The 17235-nt window shown below is 40.9% G+C and overlaps 1 protein-coding gene across 2 annotated transcripts; it reads right to left on the bottom strand.

The window, feature by feature from the left end:
• Nucleotides 1-207: 207 nt before the first annotated feature.
• Nucleotides 208-13895, bottom strand: RLN1 (relaxin 1). Of its 2 annotated transcripts, none has more exons than XM_064579239.1 (2): nt 13260-13895; nt 208-610 (listed from the first exon to the last, which is right to left on the bottom strand). In XM_064579239.1, exon 2 carries the CDS (start codon nt 564-566, stop codon nt 276-278), a length of 291 nt encoding a protein of 96 aa, XP_064435309.1. In that variant the 5' UTR covers nt 567-610; nt 13260-13895; the 3' UTR covers nt 208-275. The 2 variants fall into 2 exon arrangements, with proteins under 2 accessions (XP_064435309.1, XP_045737883.1); XM_045881927.2 differs by lacking the exon at nt 13260-13895 and adding an exon at nt 9768-9978.
• Nucleotides 13896-17235: the final 3340 nt, after the last annotated feature.

Below are 17235 nucleotides of genomic sequence, written 5' to 3'. Positions count from 1 at the left end.
AGATGATAAAGATTATGTCACTTTAAGTTAACAGCATTAAAAAAGCAGTAACACTTATACCATTAATAAAAAAGGCAAAATATTTTTTGGAATAAAAAGTATTATTAGCAGAAACTATAATAATGCAAGGAATATTTTGTTACACACCAAATGAAAAGCCCAAACACTAAATGATGATTTCTCATATTTTAATAATCAGTGGGGTGACAGAGCCATCAGTGAATGTGTCATGAAGAATCATGGGAACAGTAGATGAAATACACAATACTTTCATCTCAGCATAGTATAGCAAGCTCTTGTCTGCTACAACCTATATGACAACACTTCTCACGTAAGTTTACATAGGGCTGTCTCTTTTTTCGGGAATGTTTATCTAAGCCTGAGTTTTCTAATTCTGAAAGACTTTTCTCTTCAGCTTCATATTGTCCACTAAAAACAATTTTCTTCAATTCTTCCAAGTTAAGATTTGAACTTTCCAGTGCAAGTTGTAGCTCTTGTAATGATGGCTGCCTCGCAGACAGTGTTGCCTTCAGCTCCTGTGACAAATTAGGAATGTATTCCAACATTGTATTTAAGGTTTTTGTATTGATGATGGAGGATGGCTCGACTTCTAAATGGGGAGGGGAGAGAGGGAAAAATACTCAAGTCAAGGAATATCAGGAAAACAAAATTTTGCATAGAAGTAAAGGAAAGCATTGTCTTTTTTTTTTTTTAAGGTTTTATTCATTTATTTGAGAGAGAATGAGCTAGAGAGAGCATGAGAGGGGGGAGGGTCAGAGGGAGAAGCAGACTCCCTGGCTGAGCAGGGAGCCCAATGCGGGACTCGATCCCGGGACTCCAGGATCATGACCTGAGCCGAAGGCAGTTGCTTAACCAACTGAGCCACCCAGGCGCCCGGAAAGCATTGTCTTAATAGAATTAGTATCAAAACAGAATCAACAAGTATCCTAATTAAACAACTTAGAGTATTATAGTTGGGTGGCTTAAATTACTACAGCATCACCAAGATTCTGCTTTATTCCACAGACCTTCTGTCATCTTTCTTCATGTCCCCTTAATGCTTTCATCATAGCAGTTTTGACTCTCCCTGATTTCTGAAGTCATCTTGGTCATTGAAAACACTCAGTTTGATGACAGATGAATTTTTCTTAGCTCGGTAATTTTCTTCTATTACTAACTTCTGAGTTGTTATTGCAATCCTATCAAATATTCCATGGTGGCAAATTACTGCTTCAGGATAAAGTTAAAGTCAGAATTTTCAAATGCTCTGATCTAAACGTCAGGAGATAACCAGTCTCTGATGTCCCTCACACGTCTATTTAACAATTCCTTTTTCCCAGAGTATTTACTTCAAATAAAACAATACTCTAGTACTTTATCTTTCCTCCTAATGCTTTCTCATTCACGTTCTAAACTGACAGATGAGAATTTTTTTAAATTTTATTTTATTATGTTGTTAGTCACCATACAGTACATCATTAGTTTTTGATGCAGTGATCCACGATTCATTGATTTCATATAACACCCAGTGCTCCATGCAGTACATGCCCTCCTTAATACCCATCACCGGGCTAACCCATCCCCCCACCCCTCTCCCCTCTAAAACCCTCAGTTTGTTTCTCAGAGTCCATAGTCTCTCATGGTTCATCTCTCCCTCCGATTTCCCCATTATTTTTCCCTTCCTTCTCCTAATGTCCTCCATGCTATTCCTTATGTTCCACAAATAAATGAAATCATATAATTGACTTTCTCTGCTTGACTTATTTCACTTAGCATAATCTCCTCCAGTCCCATTCATGTTGATGTAAAAGTTGGGTATTCATCCTTTCTGATGGCTGAGTAATATTCCATTGTATATATGGACCTCTTCTTTATCCATTCATCTGTTGAAGGGCATCTTGGCTCTTTCCACAGTTTGGCTATTGAGGACATTGCTGCTATGAACATTGGGATGCATATGGCCCTTCTTTTCCCTACATCTGTGTCTTTGGGGTAAATACCCAGTAGTACAATTGCTGGGTCATAGGGTAGCTCTATTTTTAGTTTTCTGAGGCACCTCCACACTGTTTTCCAAAGTGGTTGTACCAACTTGCATTCCCATCAACAGTGTAAGAAGATTCCCCTTTCTCCACAACCTCTCCAACATTTGTTGTTTCTTGCCTTGTCAATTTTTGCCATTCTAACTTGTGTAAGGTGGTATGTCAGTGTGGTTTTGATTTGAATTTCCCTGCTGGCTAATGATGATGAACATTTTTTCATGTGTCTTTTAGCCATTTGTATGTTTTCTTTGGAGAAGTGTCTGTTCATGTCTTCTGCCCATTTTTTGACTTGATTATTTGTTTTTTGGGTGGTGAGTTTGAGAAGTTCTTTATAGATCTTGGATACCAGCCCTTTATCTGTAGTGTCATTTGCAAATATCTTCTCCCATTTTGTGGGTTGCCTCTTTGTTTTGTTGACTTTCTTCTGCTGTGCAGAAGCTTTTTATCTTGATGAAGTCCCAAAAGTTCATTTTTGCTTTTGTTTCAGTTGCCTTTGAAGATGTATCTTGAAAGAATTTGCTGTGGCCGATGTCAAAGAGGTTACTCTCTATGTTCTCCTCTAGGATTTTGATGGGTTCCTGTCTCACATTGAGGTCTTTCATCCATTTTGAGTTTATCTTTGTTTTTGGTGTTAGAGAATGGTCAAGTTTCATTCTTCTCCATGTGTCTGTCCAATTTTCCCAGCACCATTTATTGAAGAGACTGTCTTTTTTCCATTGCATGTTTTTTTCCTGCTTTGTCAAAGATTATTGACCATAGAGTTAAGGGTCCATATCTGGGCTCTCTGTTCTGTTCCATTGGTCTATATGTCTGTTTTTGTGCCAGTACCATGCTGTCTTGGTGATCACAGCTTTGTAATATAGCTTGAAATCGGGCAACGTGATGCCCCCAGCTTTGTTTTTCTTTTTCAACATTTCCTTGGCGATTCGGGGTCTTTTCTGATTCCATACAAATTTTAGGATTGTTTGTTCCAGCACTTTGAAAAATGTCATTGGAATTTTGATTGGGATGGCACTGAAGGTATAGATTGCTCTGTGTAGCCTAGACATTTTAACGATGTTTATTCTTCTGATCCATGAGCATGGACTGTTTTTCCATCTTTTTGTGTCGTCTTCAATTTCTTTCATGAGTGTTCTGTAGTTCCTAGAGTATAGATCCTTTCCTCTTTGGTTAGGTTTATTCTGAGGGTTTTTGGTTTTTGGTTTTTGGTGCTATTGTAAATGGAATTGTTTCTCTAATATCTCTTTCTACAGTTGCATTGTTATTGTATAAGAAAGCAACTGGGGGCACCTGGGTGGCTCAGTTGGTTAAGTGACTGCCTTCAGCTTGGGTCATGATCCTGGAGTCCGGGAATCGAATCCCACATTGGGCTCCTTGCTCAGTGGGGAGTCTGCTTCTCCCTCTGACCCTTCCCCCTCTTATGCTCTCTCTCTCTCTCAAATAAATAAATAAAAATCTTTTAAAAAATTAAAAAAAAAGAAAGCAACAGATTTCTGTGCATTGATTTTGTATCCTGCCACATTACTGAATTGCTGTATGAGTTCTGGTAATTTGGGGTGGAGTCTTTTGGGTTTTCCACATAAAGTATCATGTCATCTGCGAAAAGAGAAAGTTTGACTTCTTCTTTGCCAATTTGAATACCTTTTATTTCTTTTTGTTGTCTGATTGCTGTTGCTAGGACTTCTAGTACTATGTTGAATCTCTTCCCCCAACTGCCCTTAAGATGGTTTCCTTGGTTCTTAGATATTTGAGTTTTACTCTTACATGCCAGGGTGTTGGCCTGTTTTCCTTGATCTTGGGAGGGGTCCTCTCTGCCTCTAGGACTCGAATGTTTGTTTCATTCCCCAGATTAGGGAAGTTCTCAGCTACAATTTGCTCAAATATATCTTTTTTTTTTTATTTTTTTTTAAAGATTTTATTTTATTTATTTATTTGAGACAGAGAATGAGAGAGAGAGAGCACATGAGAGGGGGGAGGGTCAGAGGGAGAAGCAGGCTCCCTGCCGAGCAGGGAGCCCGATGCGGGACTCGATCCCGGGACTCCAGGATCATGACCTGAGCCGAAGGCAGTCGCTTAACCAACTGAGCCACCCAGGCGCCCCTCAAATATATCTTCTAGTCCTCTCTCTCTCTCTCTCCACCCCCTCAGGGATTCCAGTAATTCTGACATTGGAACATTTCACAGTGTCACTTATTTCCCTGATTCTATTTTCATGGATTCTTAGTTGTTTTTCCCTGGCCTCCTCTTTTCCCTTTTTATCTATTAATTGGTCTTCAAGGTCACTAATTCGTTCTTCTGCCTCACTTACCCTAGCTGTTAGATTATCTAGATTAGATTGGATCTTATTGATAGCATTTTTAAGTTCTGCCAATTCAGCTTTCATTTCTGCCCTTAGAGCCTCTATGTTGCCATTAACTGATTTCTCCATTCTAGCTATTGTCTTCACAATTGCTAGCCTGAATTCCATCTCTGACATCTTGGTTATATCTGAATCCATTTGTAAATCTATGGCATAAATCATAATTTCTGAGTCTTTCCTATTTTGGGGGTTCCTCCTCCTAGTCATTCTGTTGAGGGGTGGTTGAGGGAATGTATAGAGTCCAAATTATTGACCACAACCCAAGCAAGATGCACCTGTTTTCTAGGGACCTTAGGGTTGCTGGCCTCTTGTTTTCCCTTGTCTTCTGGGGGAGGGGCCTGCTGTGCTGTTACTCAGGCAACCCTGTTTGGGCAGAGTTGCCCTGCCCCCTGTGGCGGGGGATGGGCTCAGTGAAAACCAGTTTTTTGGGGCTTTTGTTCTCTGGCATTTTCCCTGGTGGCTTTCCACGTCTCTTCTAAGAGTCAGAGTAGAAGAGACCGTTTCCAACTCTCTGCCTGTTCACAGTCTGAGCAGAGAGATCACAGTCTGTTCTTCAGTGAGCTCTCCAGGCCACACTATCTCTGTTTCTGTCTGTGCTGCTATAAGCTACAGCGTCCTGGGTTGTGCGCCCCTCAGCAGGGCTCCCAGTCCTCGCCTCCGGGTCAGGGCACATCTCTGCCCTTTGTGCTTCTAAAACCACCAGCTGCCCCCAGTTCGCACACACAACCCTGCCACTCTGGGTTTCCATCTTGGGGGCTGCCCTAAAGTCCTTTCCCCGCTGCTACCGGTCTGTGAGCCTGTGCCCCGTCTCCAGTGGGGTAGGCTATCGCTCACTGGCGGTGTAGGATCCCCACGGCCAGGCTCCCTCCCCCTGCCGTTTATCCTCTGATATCTACCAGTGGAATCACGGCTCCGTGCTTCATACCTTGAAACCAACTGCCTGCGATATTCTGTTTGTAGAGATCCATATTTATCTTCTTCTATCTCAGGCTGATTTCGTGGGTGTTCAGAGTGGTCTGGTAGATATCCAGCTCAATTCCAGGGACCGGTTGGAATAGGGTCCCCTACTCCTCCGCCATCTTTTTTTGACAGATGAGACTTTATACCATTTTTGGTATAAATTTGCATTTTCCTTCAGTAAGATAGCCTAAGTTTAATTCACTCTCTTCATAAAATTTCCCCTGCTCTAATTTAAATCTTCTATAGTTGGGGCCTTACTGAATGCAGAGAAAAGCTAATAGTAACTTTCCATGTACTTAAAGCCAATTAATTAATTAGGCAAAACAACTGTAGTTTCTGTTGTGTTTATTCATAGCTGTGTTTTTTGGCATTCTTTTTCCATCTGTGGATGGACATATAAGGTGTTTTGGCATCTTGGCTATTGTGAATAGTGCTGCAATGAATGTGGGAGTGGCAATATCTCTTCAAGATCCTGATTTCATTTATTTTATTTTATTTTATTTTTATTTTTTTTAAAGATTTTATTTATTTATTTGACAGAGACACAGCGAGAGAGGGAACACAAGCAGGGGGAGTGGGAGAGGGAGAAGCAGGCTTCCTGCGGAGCAGGGAGCCTGATGTGGGGCTCGATCCAGGACCCTGGGATCATGACCTGAGCCGAAGGCAGACGCTTAACGACTGAGCCACCCAGGCGCCCCCTGATTTCATTTATTTTAGATGAATATGCAGAAGTGGGATTGCTAGATCATATGGTAATTCTGTTTTTTTTTTTTGAGGTATCTCCATCGTGTTTCCCATAGTGCTGCATCATTTTGCTTTGCCTTCCCACGAACAGTATACAAGGGTTCCAGTTTTTCCACATCCTGAACAATACTTGTCTTTTTTTTTAGGGGGGAGGGGCAAAGGGAGAGGGAGGGAATCTCAAGCAGACTCCAAGGCCAGCACGGAGGCTGATCTCACAACCCTGAGACCGTGACTGGAGCCAAAATCAAGAGTGGGACACAACTGACTGAGCCACCCATGTGCCTGTCTTTTTTTTTTTTTGGTTAATAGCTATCCTGACAGTTGTGAAATGATACCGTTGTGGTTTTGATTTCCATTTCCCTGATGATTAATGATATAGAGCTTCTTTTCTTATACCTGTTGGCCATTGTATGTCTTCTATGCAAAAATGTCTATTCAAGTCTTCAGACCATTTTTTAATTGGGTTATTACCTTTTTTGCTGTTGAGTTGTAGGAGTTCCTTATATAGGTTGGAAATTAAACCCTTAGCAGATACATGATTTGCAAATGTTTTCTCCTGTTCCATAGGCTGTCTTTTCACTCTGATTATTTCCTTTGCTCTGCAGAAGCTTTTTAGTTTGATGTAGTTCCACTTTTCTACTTTTGCTTTTGTTGCTTGTGTTGCACTCTTTTATTAAAAGTGTTTTTTAAACTTATTTTGAAACATTTTGCAATCAACAACTTTACCTTCTTAAGTCTAAATAAAAGATATTCTAATCAACCTGAAATCATATAAGCAATCTCTTAACCACTGTATTTTGAACTAAAATTTCACTACGATAGACCTCTTTTAGTTAAAAATATCTCTTATTTTTTTTTAAAGATTTATTTATTTATTTATTTGAGAGAGAATGAGAGAGAGAGCACATGAGAGGGGGGAGGGTCAGAGGGAGAAGCAGGCTCCCTGCTGAGCAGGGAGCCCGATGTGGGACTCGATCCAGGGACTCCAGGATCATGACCTGAGCCGAAGGCAGTCGCTTAACCAACTGAGCCACCCAGGCGCCCTCTGTCTTATTTTTTAAAAGGGGTGCAATGGGTGTTATTTCTGCACGTTATAGGAAAAAATGGTTAGTTAACAATTTGATAATATGAAAACAAAAACTAACAATAGAGGTTTTAAACTCATGAATAACAAATTATTGACATATACTTCCAAAAGATTCTTAACTAGTAATTTAGACATTTTTCTTGATCTTCACTTGCAGGAAATATTATGTTAGGTCATTTCTAATTAAGTTGTATACTGGGGGGTGCCTGGGTGGCTCAGTTGGTTAAGCGACTGCCTTCGGTTCAGGTCATGATCCCAGGGTGCTGGGATCGAGTCCCGCATCGGGCTCCCTGCTCAGCAGGGAGTCTGCTTCTCCCTCTGACCTTCCCCCCTCTCATGCTCTCTCTCTATCTCATTCTCTCTCAAATAAATAAATAAAATCTTAAATAAATAAATTGTGTACTGAGTAGCAATTAAGAGAGTTCTTTGAAAATAGTTTAAATCACAGTACTCCTACAGAAATAGGAATTTGGCTAAATAGCTATATATAAATCTTCTCAGAAAATCATTTTTAAGCAACAATTTGGAAACAACCTAAATGTCTACTAAGAATGGCTAAATATATATGGTAGATTTATGATATAGAATACTATAAAGTTTTAAATTATGTTTTTGGAGAATAACAATGTGAGAAACTGCTCACACTATAATATTAAGTGAAAGTCAGGAGGTATACATACATATTTCCAAATGCTTTTATTTTTTTTTCTTTAAAGATTTTATTTTTAAGTAATCTCTGCAACCAAGGTGGGGCTGAAACATACAACCCTGAGATCAAGAGTCACATGCTCTACCCATTGAGCCAGCCAGGTGCCCCTACATATCTCATTAACATTGCTTGCCAATTCCTCATTTAATATAGATATTTTTATTTCCTCATTAAATTCACATATTTTTTCAAAGTCTTTAATATCGCTGAGTGTTCTTCATTTTTCTTATATTTATGTATCTGTTTCAATCTTTAATATGAGCATATATTATTTATTCAGAAAAAGTGAATTGGCACAGGAAACACAATGCAATCTGGTCATCCCTACTTTGAATCAGTAAATCCCTAAACTTTGTAGTACTTTTCTAATAATAATATATAAGAATTCTGTAAGAACTTGCATTAAATAAATTGGTCTCTGAGCAACAGTGTAGAAAAGTAAAGTGAATAGCTTTATAATCATGCTTTAAATCCCATAAAAGAGAAGCAAATGTTGGTTAGTATGCACAATAATTTTATATGAGGGTCACTTGTATACAGGATAGATAGGCTATAAAATATAGTTGTGATTTATCATAAATTGCATATATGTTGTGAAACATAAAACACTAAGTTATTTATAATTGAGCTTGCCTTTTCTGAATTTAGTATGACCCATTCACTGCTTAGAATAGTGTGTCTGTGAAAGTTTGCATTGCTACTTAACCTTAGCTTCCAGTTTATCTTTATAGTTTATTACTATAGAAGTTCTTTTTGTTTTTTAAACCGTTCCAGATTTGAGCTGTACTCAATTCTGGGGTCTTGCTTTTAAAGAAAATCTGCTCCAGCTTCTAAATGCTTGAAGCATCAATCAGCTTTTCAGCCGAAAACTTCCCTCAGGCGAACTTCCCTTGACTTTAGGTCCCCTTCAGTTTCTCCTGTAGATTATTAGGCCCTTTTCTTTATTTTCAATACCTTCCTTATCTCACAAATGAACTTCAAGGTCCAGTGCAAAGACTAGGCCAGGCTCTCCCCTTTGGTGAAGTTTACAAATAAAAATAAAATTAAAAGAGGAAATTTTCGGGCGCCTGGGTGGCTCACTTGTTAAGTGTCTGCCTTTGGCTCAGGTCATGATCCCAGGGTCCTGGGATTGAGTCCCACATCGGGCTTCCCGCTCTGCAGGAAGCCTGCTTCTCCCTCTCCCACTCCCCCTGCTTGTGTTCCTGATCTCGCTATGTCTCTCTCTGTTAAATAAATAAAATCTTTAAAAAAAAAAAAAAAAGGAAATTTTTGATGGTGTGGACCACAGCCCAGCCTTTTCACAAAGGAGTAGAATCGTTAATAAGCCCTTTCGTGTCTCCCACTCCAGGACCCTCTCAGGAGTCTCCAAGTTCTGCCCCAGGCCCTTTGGCACTCAAACCAGGGCACACTTGACTGCCTCCAGAGCTCTCAAGTCAAGATGCTCTGTCCAGTTGCCCCAGCCCCCAGCACGCCCTCTCTATGGCCCGCGGACTTGACTCTGGGGTCCAACTGGAATGGGTCCCACCTCCAATGGGTCTTTGGGCAACCAACATCCTCTGTGGCTCCCCTCTCCCCATCTGGATCATCCAGATTTCCAGGAGGTGAAGGGCTCCAAGTGCCTCTCAGGAGAGGCCTTTGTTCTCGCTGCTTTCCCTCCCTCTGGTGAGATCCCCGGTGAGACTGTACTAGAAAAGCAAATTACAAGGGAAAACTTCAAACTTTTAGGCATCAGCAGCCTCAGAGTCAGGGCTAAGCACGGGAAGCCCGTGCAGTCTGGAGCCAGGGAGTGCAGGTGCCATTCTAAGTGGTCAGTGGCCTGCCAACAGCCAATAATAGGAAATACGGAGCGGTGGGGGCAGGGGTGCTCACCTGCAAGTGGTTCAGATGCCTGCCGAGGTTCCCGCGCTTTCTGGAGAGCCTTTCCCCCCCAGGAGACCGAGCCACAGATCTGGATATGTAGGCGGACTAACTCGCGTCTGCATGCCTTAATTATATCGTCACCCTGAGCGGGGATCCCTCTGGGAAGTTGGCTCAGTAGCAGCCATAACCTTACCAGGTGGGACAAGTACAGGAGTGGCATCTTGGACCACATCGCTTCTGCTCTGGGTGTTTTTCCTCTAGGACTGCAGCCACTGTCGCCCACCGGTCTCTGCTTGTGTTCCAATCCTGGACTTCAGGCTGCTGTCCTGGCCAGATTTCACCAAGCTTTTATAGCCCTTGGGCGACCACTTAGACCTGAGTCAATTATCCAAGCTCCACCCCTTTCTCCACCCACCTCCTTGGAATTCTCCCCCCCCCCCCGCCCCCCCCCCCCACCTTTCACTCTTAACAACTTTCTTCCGTTTGCCCATCTTTCTGTTCTTGGACCCTTTACATTGTATATTTTTTTTCTTTTCTTACCCTTAAACTATTTTGCATACTTAAATAAAGTTAGTCAATATTTGAAGTTTTCCTTTATTATAAAGTTAGGCATGGTCCTTACACTAAATTATATCAAGAAAAATAAAATTGAAATCACCCATATTATCTCACAATTCAGTTTTCCATCATGAACATTTGTTGCATAACCTAATCTAAATAAGTTAATTAGTATAATGTCTGGTATATCAATCCATAAAGATATAATGAATGAATGGATAAATTAACAAGAGAGAGAGAACTGATGACTGGGGGGTGCCTGGGTGGCTCAGTTGGTTAAGGTCATGACTTTTATCTAAATCCTGGTAAAAATATTAAAATTCTCAATGCATCACTTTGATCTTGTATAATACCTTAAGTTACAGAGCACTTCTCTACTGACTTTCCTTTGACTTTTCTGGGAGATTGATTGTAACCAGTTACTTGAGTATCTTAATTTTAGATTGTATTGTTTCTATATCCCTAGAGACTGGAGAGAACACACACACACACACACACACACACACAACCCCCCCCCCCCCCAAAAAAAAAGATCCCGCAATTCTAGAAAGAATGTTCTGGTAATACAGTCTACAGAACAGACATCATGTTTGTTTGTTTGGTTTTTTCCTACTGTATTCTATGTTTACTGTATTTAGTGAGGTAATTTTTTAAAAGATTTTTTATTTATTTATTTGACAGAGAGAGACACAGCAAGAGAGGGAAGACAAGCAGGGGGAGTGGGACAGGGAGAAGCAGGCTTCCCGCTGAGCAGGGAGCCTGATGCGGGACTCCATCCCAGGACCCTGGGATCATGCCCTGAGGCTGAAGGCAGATGCCCAACTGCTGAGCCACCCAGGCACCCTAGTGAGGTGATTTTTAACAGCTCCTAATTTAACAGTTTGAGATAATATGCCTGTTAAACAGTCTTTCTAGATGGATATGAACTGTTAAGTAAAAATAGGTCCTTTTTTTTTCAATAATTTATTTGCTTGTGTTCATAATGTATACAGATTACCTCAGTTCTACCAGGTAAATCAGAGATTTGGAGGAAGTTAGGGTAGCTTTGATTAAGGTAATAACTCAACAATCACAAATACAACTATGGGATAGAATAATTCTAATTTCTAGATTGCTAATTTCAACAGGACCCACTTGGCATTGGCCAAATGCTAAGCATTGCATAATTAAAACAACAATAACAAGAAAAAAACCCAAAAAAACCAACACTGACCAAAGCTATATGAGGGTCAGAGGTAGTGCTTTTACACAGGTTTTTGCTAAGATAAGCAGTTTGGGAGAGGCTTCTCAAAACCTAGGTTTGAAAGTTTGTGAGTTCACAGTCATTGCAAAAAATAATTCATTTGCAAGGCTGCTCTCCAAAGTAATTGCTTGTGTAAAATTAAGTTTCTGGGGGGCAGTAGGTGGTGTGCACTAAAACTGCAGTAGGAGACTGGTAATCAGCCTCTTGTGACCATCTCAGATGACCTCAAGGGGAAATCAAACACAGGAAGAACCAGAAAACCAGTTAAGCAGGGGCGTGCAAGCAAAATTTTTCAACAATCAGATATGATAGAAACATGTATTAAGATGACCTAAGGGTCTTTCACATGTCTGTGTGGAAATGAGAAAACCTTAATTGTTACAACCATAGCAAATTATACCTTGTGACTTGTCTTTGTGCTTGTGACTTGGAGAACTGCTTCCAAGCACGCATACCCCTTTCTTTTGCATACATAATCCTCTGTATCTGATAAGCTTCGAGGCAATTCTGCAGAGCAATTGGAAAGACTGTATCCTTGGCTATTGTCCTCAGTAAAACAACAGACAAAAGCCTTTGCTAGCCTACTTTGAGGTTGGTTTTCTTTCAGTCCACAGGGAGATTTTTACTTTACCTATGTAGTCTTATGGAGTCCTTGTAGCTGTCCAGTGAAATGGCCATTTTCCCATTTTATAGAGAGAAGCAGCAAGTTGAGAGTACTCAAGTAACTTGTTCAACTGTCTAGCACATGTGCCAGATGTGGGCTTACCCTACCGTTAAGAGTAACAGACAAATGCAGGGTTCACAGGCTTTGTAGGCACAACTAAAAGACATTTCATGTTGTTAAAACAAACAACAACAACAGCAAAACCCAAAGAAACCTTTTAACAGAAAAACCAAATGTATGCCATACACATGTCTGGTAAAATGCTGGAGCCATGATTCCTACCCATGTTTACTGGATTCCAAAGCCCCCTTTCTCTGGTTCTACTATATCCAGCCCCAGTTGGAATTAATCTGCATGGTGAAGGTTGATAGATAAACATTAATGCCTTTGAAACAGTCATTTTAGGTACAAAGGGTTAAGTGAAACTATAGATTGATTCTCTAGGCTGTACATTGTAGAAATGATTTCCCAAGTCTCTTGCTGGTAGCAGGGTCCATGTGTCACAGTTATGGTCAGTATAACATAAGCACACATGTGGAAGTTTCTGGCAAAGCCTCTGTTTTTTTGATCCAGACAGTAAAACTTCTTCTGTTCCTTTCTTTTCCTGCCTAAAGTACACACTGAGATCCAGAGGTGCAGCAGCCGTCTTGGGACCATGAGGTGAGCAGCATAAGGAGGAAGACCTATAAACTCAGCACAGCTGACTGGAGAGGTAAGAGTAGCCTGCTGGTATCATTCAGATGCTAAACAGTATTGATGGCTTATTCCCTAGGCTTGTTTAAAGCCCGTTACAGGGTTTTTGTTGTTGTTGTTATTTACAGAGAACACAATGCTAATTGATAAATATATGTGTAAGTGGAGTCATTTTTTATAGAGAAACAAGCTTACTCAGTAGCACTTGACTTAGATATTTTAAAGATTGAAGTCATCATTTGAATGCTTTTACAAGATGGTTTACCACAGATTATCTTTGTACCTCTTAAAAACCAGTTATGTAAGAAGCAGTGAATGTACATTCTGGGACCAGGAGACCTACCTTCAGGGATTTTGTGGAAGACGTGGTGAGGGACTTGGGCCAGGGCAAGATCTGTGGAATTGCTTTGTGTGTCTGGTGCTACATCCTCGTCCTATCCAGGCTGTAAATTTCCTGGGAACTGCCCTTGTTCTTCTGGGTTGGATCTCCATTTCATAGAACTTTGTCCCAAGTGGCAGACAACGTCTGAGGTTCTACAGCTCCTTATTGAATTCCCTTGCTCATGGTCTCCTACCTGCACCACCTTCCAGCCTCCACTCCATCCAGTGGGGGTCAGCCTGTGGTTCTAAGAGAAACTCACTTTTTTAGAGAGATGAGACTCTGTTCTTTTATATTTCACCTCTAATCTCTTTCTAGTAGCTTTACATCTTGTAGCAGATTCTCACTGTTTTCTCTGATGTGTCAATAGCAAACAGTCCCACTCAGTTCCCATGATAATCAGTGCTGCTTCAGATCTATTTTTGTTTGTATATTTCTTCCATCATTTCATTGGGATCTGGAGAAGGAGAAGAGGTAAACCCTTGTATTTTTTTTGAGCACAGTGATCAGAAATCAGTGCTGACTGTATATCTCATAGACATCCTTGGGACCACTCTAGATGTTTGTGCTTTCACTTCAGGTTATCATGTTGTTTTATCAAGAAGACTGAAACAAAAAAAGAAGGGAAATTAGGATCTTCAGAAAGTTCTCTTATCAGCAAACCTTTGTATACTTCAATATTTTCTTATTTCTCCTCAAATACCAATAGATGTGCTAAGGGAATGTTCAGAAAGAATTATGCTACTGGATGGATACTTGTGAACAGGGATCTTAGTTTTGTTCACTGATGATACATGTTTGTCATGTAGTAGGCTTTCAATAATAAGTCCCCAAATATGCTGTTGCTCACTGTAAATGTTGATATATTGGGTCAAAAATTAAGGCCCAACATTATATGCTACATTGACATCTGGTGAAACAGGGAGGGACTTAAACGGCCTAACCACAAGTTCCCCACCCTACTTGCTCCCACAGTGGAGTCCAGCTCTCCTAGCCAAACAACTCTACTCATGAGGACCAGGCACAGCTCTTGCCCATCCCTCAGTAGTGGGTTTCATGTTCCTGCCAATCACATTCTTTCACAGTAACCAGGAGTTACCTCCCCTCTTGCTACTATAAGGCCTTCCTCATATAGCCCCTGGTTGTTTGCTCTGTTCTGAGGGCAGCTCCCATTTAGCCTTCTGTGGCATGCAGTGTCATACCCTGAGCTCTGAGTGTATGTGACTAATAAACTGCTGCCAGTCTCATATGTCCAGTGTTGGGGGTCAAATGTTTATGTGGCCATCCCTATAACCTTGGGGCAGAATTTCCTCCCTCACCAATGGGGTGAATAGGAGGCAATTAAAACATTTGGATCATGAACAAGGTGGCCCATTCATGACCAAGGACACCTTTAGTCAGCTTTAACTAACTTCTCTTGGCTAACTAACTGGTTCCATGATATGGCAAAGGCCCCCTGAGACAGCTACCAACTGCTGCAGGCTTGTGCTTTGGGTACACTTTTTGTCTTTGTCAATATTGCCATCTCTTCCCACCCTAAAATGCTCTCATCCCCAAGACAAGAATTGTTGTTAATTGACTACACCACAGCTTGACATGTTGTTGGCTTTGGCCTGTGTTTGGCAGGTGGTCTCCGAGTTTCCTACCTGTAAAGGCAGATACAACTAACTTTAACTGTTTGGCTCTTGAGTCCCACTTACCAAAGGTCCAACTAGAACAATGTGGTCACTGCCTCTAGCCTGGAAGCTTGGCGGCAGCCATGTGGATATTGTGTGTGATTGTGCACCCATGAGATGGGCTCAGAGTTGGCCCTCTGTGAGTTTTGTGGGAAAGAAGGAGACCACTATCCTGGGGAGAATTAAACATAGCACCCCAGCTGCAGGCCTATGGCCAGGTGCTAATGAGAAGAGAAAAGGGGAGGGAGCATTTGGTACAAGTTCCAAAACAGCAGAAGCGTAACTAATTCCACTGTTCTCCTAATACAAAATCCCTAGCCAATGTACCTGGGTTTTGCTTAGTGTTGCTGATTACCAGCATACTAAAGGGCTAATCTGGCAATCATGGAGCTTTATGACTCGCACACAGGCCGTAGACAAAATGACCTTATCGTATGTGGACCTGGATCCTAGGGAGATTGACTGGCATTCCCTGGAGGAAAAGGTGGTTGCCTACAAGGCTGCTAGGCTTCCAAACTTTTCCCATAACCACCTGCACTATGGGTAATTGGATCAAGACAGAAACTAAAAGCCATGGCTTTTTGCAGTTAGAAATATGAAATATTTTGAGACAAATTGTATACAGAGCGCAAGAGAGATGCAGAAAAGAAAGCCAATAGGTGGGGTGCTGCGATTCATATACCTAACAGCGGACAACCCAGCAGGGCCCTTAAGTACCTCTCCTGCTACTGCTGCCTATGCTTCTTTCACAACACAGATCCTGATCCTCAGAGTTATAGGGGAAAACACCTATGGCATCCCAGTGGCACAGCAAGGAGTTAATTCAAACTTCTTTAAACCCTGTAAAGCAACCATTGCCATGGGGGTGGCCCCTAAGCCTGATGATACTGATTTGAAACACTGGAGGAAGAAATTTATAAATAAGCATAGGGTAGAGAGGACACCCCCTGCCCTCAAATTATATTTAGTGGCCAACCAAAAAAGGGAGAGAGAGTAAGAGAAGGAAGGAATGAATGAACGATCAAACAAACCTGGCTATAGGGGAAGGGGAAGAAAAAAAAGACCTGAAACAAAGACCCACAGTTAGACCCAATTGGAAGTCCAAAACTTACTAAAATAATGTAAATGGCAAAGAGATAAAGACCTGTTTATTGGCTCTTGAACCTCTATAGCACAGATTCTGAATTAGTTTTCACATCCGCTGAAATGTACCAATTGCTACCAATTGGACATACTAGACTCAAATTGTAGGTACACCTGGGGATCTCACATATTAACATGATACCCGCTATAATCCTCAGAGGTTACTACATATGAAATTAGAGAACAAATAGGTATGTCTCACCTTAACCACTAAGACTGTGGATTTTGCCTAAATTACCCATTGCACCCGTTGCTCTAAAATAGATTTTAGTGAGCACAGATGCTCCGACCCAATAAATGATAAATTAAAATAAAGAAAATAAAGTCTTTGGTACTTACCAATTGGCTTGACAAAACAGGACCCCATTAACCCATCTGCACATTTTTACAAACTCTTGGGCTATTGTGTAAGACTTGTCCCAGGGTACTCCTTATCTCCATTACCCATAATCTAGAATGTTTTCTTCATTAAGATGTCTGATCCTTTGGATTAGCCAATGGCCCATGGCTCCCACTCCCAACCTGGGCCTTTACTCCAGCCCAAAGTTTCCCCAACATTGCAGTACATTAGAATCGCCTGGGGAGCTTTAAGAAATCCTAATGTTATGTTGCATGCCAAAACAATTAAGTCAGTGTACCCTGGTGTGGGAACCAGGCATCAGTATTTTTGAAGATCTCTAGTTGTCTGTAGTGTGCCAAATAGTTGACAAACTACCATGTAGCCACTGCCCAAAGACTCTGGTGAAAGATTTTAGGAATAATGCCATTTAATTTGTTACTTATGCAACCCTGAAGAAATTGATAAGGTTAGAATTCCTAAATATACCAGTCTTTAGCATAAATGGGTTATGCAATACTTTAAATGTGTTGTAAAGAGCTAATGTCAGTATTACAAGGATATGCTAATATGGTGGAAAACCCATGTGTATATACAGAAAGGGGAATGTATTTTGGAACTTGTCTAAGGTTCTAGCCAATGTTTTATAGAAACGTATTAATTACTTCAATCTTATATCCATGGAACACATGTGAAAAATTAATACAAAGATGTTCAGTCATGACTATTGAACCCAAATAATCATACTTTACTCCTTCCTACTTGATTTTCAACATTAACCTTT

This window comes from Mirounga angustirostris, unplaced genomic scaffold (assembly GCF_029215605.1).
Source record: "Mirounga angustirostris isolate CCGP_5_RB_7025 unplaced genomic scaffold, mMirAng1.0.hap1 SCAF_15, whole genome shotgun sequence".
NCBI lineage: Eukaryota > Metazoa > Chordata > Mammalia > Carnivora > Phocidae > Mirounga > Mirounga angustirostris.
Note: the sequence above shows the minus strand (reverse complement) of the source record. Positions and strands in the feature narration are given on the sequence as shown.